The sequence below is a fragment of the Globicephala melas genome, chromosome X (genome assembly GCF_963455315.2).
Source record: "Globicephala melas chromosome X, mGloMel1.2, whole genome shotgun sequence".
Taxonomy (NCBI): domain Eukaryota; kingdom Metazoa; phylum Chordata; class Mammalia; order Artiodactyla; family Delphinidae; genus Globicephala; species Globicephala melas.
The window spans coordinates 49,320,289-49,326,288 of NC_083335.1; the positions used below are offsets into that span (position 1 = coordinate 49,320,289).

The 6,000-nt window shown below is 40.5% G+C and overlaps 2 protein-coding genes across 6 annotated transcripts in view; one reads left to right on the forward strand and one right to left on the reverse strand.

The window, feature by feature from the left end:
- The window catches only part of FAM133A (family with sequence similarity 133 member A), a 54,418-nt gene extending 52,575 nt beyond the window's left edge, over positions 1-1,843 (reverse strand). For 2 of the 5 annotated variants that reach the window (XM_060292198.1, XM_030845851.2), the window contains exons 1-2: positions 1,741-1,843; positions 879-948 (exon numbers count right to left, since the gene is read on the reverse strand). The gene's annotated coding sequence lies outside the window, so the exon portion shown is untranslated. Of the gene's footprint in view, positions 1-878; positions 949-1,360; positions 1,475-1,588; positions 1,705-1,740 lie in introns of those variants that run through there. The other 3 variants (XM_060292195.1, XM_060292197.1, XM_060292194.1) reach the window with 3 other exon arrangements.
- Positions 1,844-1,953: 110 nt separating this feature from the next.
- Positions 1,954-4,180, forward strand: NAP1L3 (nucleosome assembly protein 1 like 3). The gene has a single exon (XM_030845849.2). It carries the CDS (start codon positions 2,316-2,318, stop codon positions 3,756-3,758), a length of 1,443 nt encoding a protein of 480 aa, XP_030701709.1. The 5' UTR covers positions 1,954-2,315; the 3' UTR covers positions 3,759-4,180.
- The last annotated feature ends 1,820 nt before the right edge of the window (positions 4,181-6,000 follow it).

Consider the following 6,000-nt stretch of genomic DNA (forward strand, 5'->3'; position numbering starts at 1 on the left):
AGCATGCAACTTATTCCAGCACTCCCATTTCTAGGAATTCATCATATGACTAATTTTTACAAGTGCATATAGTAGGTATACAGGGGTAACTTTTTTATAACAGGAGAAAATATGAATGTTAGTGGAGAGGTGGTTTGGGAAGTAGCTGCCCTACAATAGGAATCTGGTTAAATAAATTAAGGCAAATATTTCCATGGAATATGCATCTATTTAAAAATAAGATGTTGATCATTTACTGTGAAAGTATAGTCACAATTAATTGATAAATGAGCAGATTACAAGAGAATACGATGTCACACAGATAAAATAGCATATATAAACAGGCAGGTGTGAATATGTACAAAGAAAATTCTGGAAGGAAATGCATCAAAATGCTAACAATGGTTAACAAATGATTAAGATTGTGTTTTTATTATCATTGGAATTTTCTATATTGTATTTTTCCTTACAATGCTTACATACTTTGACAACCAGGAATAAACAATAAAAGTAAATTCATTTACAGAATAGAAAATAAAAGTGTTTCCTAACTTTTAAAAAATATGACTAAATGACTAAGCACAAATCCTATAATAAAAAGGTAACATAAGGGTTAATCTAACTTTAATATTTTCCTCACTTGAAATGAATAATTCATCATATTTTATATTTTAATTTGCTACTTGTATTCTATGAGCAGGTTTAGAAAGTGAATGTGATTAATTAGGTTATTTTCTACATTAGCATTCCAAATCACCTCTGTGGAGTTTTCCGCTTCCATAGAACTACTAAGATATCTTCCAATTAAGTCTTTAAAAGACTATATCTTGTGAATTTTTATTCAAACACAGATAGGTAATTCTTGTCATTCATAAAAATGGGCTAAATATGTTCCTTACCTTTTAATGAAAAGTAAACACTGGTCTTTTTGGTTGTACCAAGGGAGTTGTTCTGTTGCAGAAAAGAATCCTGTAAATAAAAATAACAGATACCTGTTTTTAAACTTCATTTTGCAAAAGTTTATTCATATATTACTGGACTTGTAAATCATACTTTAGTATGGCTAGAATTTTACAGTGTTAGAAGGAAACTGGTGGAAGATGACAATGTAAAGAACACCCTGACAGAGGATGCAGTTTCATCAGCACAGATTCCCCCTCCCGTCCTGCTATTCGTGGAATTGAAAACTGCTGCACGAAAGTATAGAACAAATCGTCTGCTTTTAAATAATACTACTTAACATTTGAATGCCCTTTTATTTTATCTATAAGGTTGTTACAATCATTGAGAAGGACTACGTGGCAAATCAGCAGCAAGGATGGGGTCTCTTATATGCCAGCTTAAAAAGAGAAATATAGTAAAAATGGTGTAACTGACTCACGGCAACATGGGTTCGCAAACCTTGTAGATGGATATAAACCAGGCTTGCCAAACATCACAGACAGCACTTATTAAAACTGCTACGTGGAATGCAATATGCCTGCTTTCTAGCCCCTCCCCCCCTCACCAATAAACGACTCCCCCTTTTTCCCCCAGTGTAAAAATACATGCTCATAGAACAATTAGATAAAAGAAAAAGAATTTTAAAAATCATCAATAATCACACTACCCAATGATGCCACTTGGAGCATTTTCACCCAATTTTTTAAAAAACAGATTTTTGTTACGAGGCCCCTGACAAACCAAGCAGGAATTAAGGATGAGCGGATGGGAGAAGAATATTCCTCTTCCCTTGTTAGGAATCATGACTAGTATTTTTACCTCATATCTAAGCTTTTTTTTTTTTGTAATTATAAAACTATAAAGATAGAATTTTGAGGGGGGAAAAAACGTCTTCCAGGGGTGTCTGCCTCAGCAACCAAGGAGCGTCTGGGAAGGAGGGCGGAGCCTGGAGGGGGAGGGGCGTTTGGTCACTCATTGGGCTGAGAGGTTGTCAATCAAGCTTGCCCAGCAAATGAGGTGCGAGCTGAGGGCACACTGGGAACTAAATGAACTGGAGGTCTGACTGCGAGGGGAGGGGGCTTGAGATGTAAGCAGTGAAGAGATCTCGGGGTCTTGCACTGCGCCATTCGGCTGCGGCACGCCTCAGTCCGCTGCAGCTGTAGCTGAGAGAGGCCTTGCCTTCGCCGCTCTCGTCCAGGTCTCCGCTGCTGCTGCCACCTCCGTTGCGATCTCCTCGGCCCAGCCGCGCCCCGCCCCGCGCTCCTGCTGCCTTCACCGCTGCCAACACCTCAGCCAGAGCCTCCGCCGCCGCCACCCAAGCATCCGTGAGTCATTTTCTGCCCATCTGTGGGCGCGCGGTAGTCACCACCCTAAGAGGTGTGCAGGCTTGCAAAATGGCAGAAGCGGATCCTAACAGGGTCTTGGAACCTGCCGCCCAGGGGGTGGATGAAGAGATGGTGGCTAGCTCGTCTAGCGATTCTGGGGAAGAATCTGACAGCAGCAGCTCTAGCAGCAGCACTAGTTGCAGCAGCAGCAGCGGTAGTAGTGGCAGCAGCAGCAGCAGCAGTAGCTGCAGCCGCTTCTATAGAAAGAAGAGGGTACCTGGGCCTTCCAGAAGTGCGCGGCGTGCTCCGTCGGGTAGAAGTTTCGTGGATCAGCTGCCTCGGGCAGTTAGAAATCGTGTGCAGGCGCTCAGAAATATTCAAGATGAATGTGACAAGGTAGACGCCCTGTTCTTAAAGGCAATTCACGATCTCGAACGAAAATATGCCGAACTCAATAGGCCTCTGTATGATCGGCGATTTCGAATCATCAATGCAGAATATGAGCCTACGGAAGAAGAATGTGAATGGAATTCGGAGGATGAGGTGTTCAGCAGTGATGAGGAGGTGCAGGAAGAAGGCCCTAGTGAGATGCCTGCCTTAGAGGGTGAGGAAGAAGAGGATGACCCGAAAACAAAACCTGAGGTCAAGGCTGAAGAAAATGCAGCTCCGAAAGAAAATCCCGAGGCAAAGGCTGAAGAAGAAGAAGAGTCTAAAGATGCTCTGGAGGCCAAGACTGAAGTAAAAGAAGATCCGAAAGAATCCCCCCAGGCAAAGGCAGAAGATAAAGAGCAGCCTAAAGTAACAGAGGCTAAGGCAAGGGCTCCAGGAAAAGAGGCTCCTAAAAGAGTTCCTGAGGTCAGGCCTAAGGAAAGAGCTCTTAAAAGAGCTCGCAGGGGAAAGCCTAAAAGAGAAGATCCTAAAGGCATTCCCGACTATTGGCTGACTGTCTTAAAGAATGTTGACAAGCTGGGGCCCATGATTCAGAAGTATGATGAGCCCATTCTGAAGTTCCTGTCCGATGTTAGCCTGAAGTTCTCAAAACCTGGCCGGCCTATAAGTTACACATTTGAATTTTGCTTTCTACCCAATCCATACTTCAAAAATGAGGTGCTGACCAAGACATATATAATAAAGTCAAAGCCAGATCACAACGATCCCTTCTTCTCTTGGGGCTGGGAAATCCAAGATTGCAAAGGCTGTAAGATAGATTGGAGAAGAGCAAAGGATGTTACAGTGACAACCACCCGGAGTCGCACAACTGCTACTGGAGAAGTTGAAACCCAGCCAAGAGTGGTTCCTAATGCATCATTCTTCAATTTCTTTAGCCCTCCTGAGATTCCTACAGTTGGAAAGCTTGAACCACGAGAAGATGCTATCCTTGATGAGGACTTTGAAATTGGTCAAATTTTACATGATAATGTCATCCTGAAATCTATCTATTACTATACAGGAGAAGTCAATGGTACCTATGATGTTGGTAAAGATTGTAGAAACAGGAAATATCGAAAATAAAAAAAAGGCTGCATGAAAGAATTTTCAAGAATCTCAAATTTCAAGCAGAAGTGAAGTAGGTTTATATAGTCTTGGGGAAAAAAAAAAAAAAACCTGCCCTGTAACCTCAGCACTAGTATTCCTAACAGTCTTGAGTTTTCGTACTTTCCTGGTAGCCTAAAATATTGTCTTAAAGTGTCTAAGTATCAGTTTATTCTATCTAGCCTGTTGTAGTGTAATATTCTTCAAAATATGTAAACTGTTGTCAATTATCTAAAGCATGTTAGTTTGGTGCTACAAAGTTTTGATTTTTGTGAAGTCCTTTTGTCATATTCCTATTAGAATGTAGCTGTGAAAACTGTCAGAATTGTTTAACTGAGACAAATATTTGCTTGAAAAAAAAAGTTCCTGAAGCATCAATGCAAATATTTTTTTTTCTTTTTCCAGCCCAGAAGACTAAGGGTTTAAATCTGCTTGTACTAGCTGTGCCTTCATTACTTTGCTATAGAAATACAGTATTATACTAACTAAAACAGTGCATTGTGAAATTTGACCCCTTGAAAAAAATTAGCATACATTTAATAATGTCCATCAAGACCATATATGATATGACTGTGAGCTTGTTAATGTGCCATAGTGGTTTATAAATTTAAGCATAATGAAGTTATTGTTTACCACTGAGGTGTTAATATAACATAGCATTTTTAAAAAGTTTGCTCATCTTATCCTGTGTAACTGTAAACTAAAGGTACTAACCACATTTTCTTTGTAATATGTTCTACTTTGCCTTTCACTGGAAATGATCACTTTACATCATTGGTATTTTTTTCATGTTCTTCTATTACAATCTAAAATAAATAAATGTCAAAATGTATCATGCTATAAAAATCTACCATTTTTGCCTCATTATAAAAAATATGGTGCTTATTATAGAAAAAGTAGAGAATCCTTAGGAAAAGGAACATTTAAAAATATATAATTATCAATATAATTAACATTCTGATACATTTCACAGATCTTAGCTCTTTTTGGTGGGTACACATCCCAGTGATTGGAGAGAAATGGGACAGGGGAGAAGGACTAAGATAGGGGAGAGAGGAAGAGAAGAGGAGGAAGGAATGGGGAGGAGTGTTGAAGTAGAGAAAGTGGGGAGGGAGAAGGGAGAGGGAGGGTACCAGAGTGAGGAGGGGGGTGGAAGGAGAAGAGGGTGGGAGGGAGGAGGAAAGGAAAGGGGAGAGAAGGAAGGGAGAGGGGAGGAGGGAAGGGAGGAGGGTGGGGAGTGGAAAGGATGGGAGGAGGTAGGGATGGAGAAGAGGGGAGATAGGCAGGAGTGCCTCACCCAGAAAGGACATCCATATTAGTTGTTGTCTTCACTTCCAGGAGTAGGTTGGGTAAGTGACCCAGGCCCACCTTCCACCGTGACTTGGGAAGAGGTCTCATTCCCCTATGTGGTTTATTTTTCCTTATAGGTGACATTATGCTTTCACCAATTCTGCACCATGTGGTTGGTTACAGAGTAATTTGATCCAGAGATTTTGGTTTGAATTTATTGTGAGGAGGAAGCCCCTTAAACTCACTTTACCAAAGAGCTTTGTACTGGGCACAAAGTCACAAGCACAACAAATAATATCCTATTTCACATCTGCCATTTCCCCAACTGCATATACTTTCCTCCAGGACCTTAACAGGAAAGAGCTGTGGCAAGAGGAAGACAGGATTGGGGAATTTCTGGGTCACTAGGCATAAAATTACCTACTAGTCTTCCCAGATCCCACCATATATATAGTTTAGTATCTTGCATTTATCCCTGCTTAACAATAGTCACCCCCCATGTCTATAAATGTCAAAATATTCCAACCTATGAGATAGATATTTAACCAATCATGCATGTTTGGATATTTAGGTTACAATTTATACAAAATCAGGAAGTAAATTATTGCTTTTAGCAATAGCAGTCATATTCTGAGAGTCACTTTTTTGTAGTTCTGAGATTTTTGCAACCATCAAGGAGGGGTGTGGTAGCAGATTTACTTATAAGTCTGTGCCGAATCAAAGACTATAGTAAATAGCATGTACCTGGCTCACTGATGCAGAGGTTCTCAAATGGAATATATACTGTGCTTGCCAGACATCACAGACAGTAGAGCCCTTAAAACTTCTACGTGGAATGCAACATCCTTATTGCATCTTAGAACACTTGCCGAAGTAGTTAGCCCCTTCCTGCTCTGTATTTTCCAATGTTAAAGGAACGTATGTCATTATA

What these genes read in the sequence shown, in the direction of transcription:
- NAP1L3 (XM_030845849.2), top strand. Translation starts at nt 2,316, where the DNA reads ATGGCAGAAGCGGATCCTAACAGGGTCTTGGAACCTGCCGCCCAGGGG.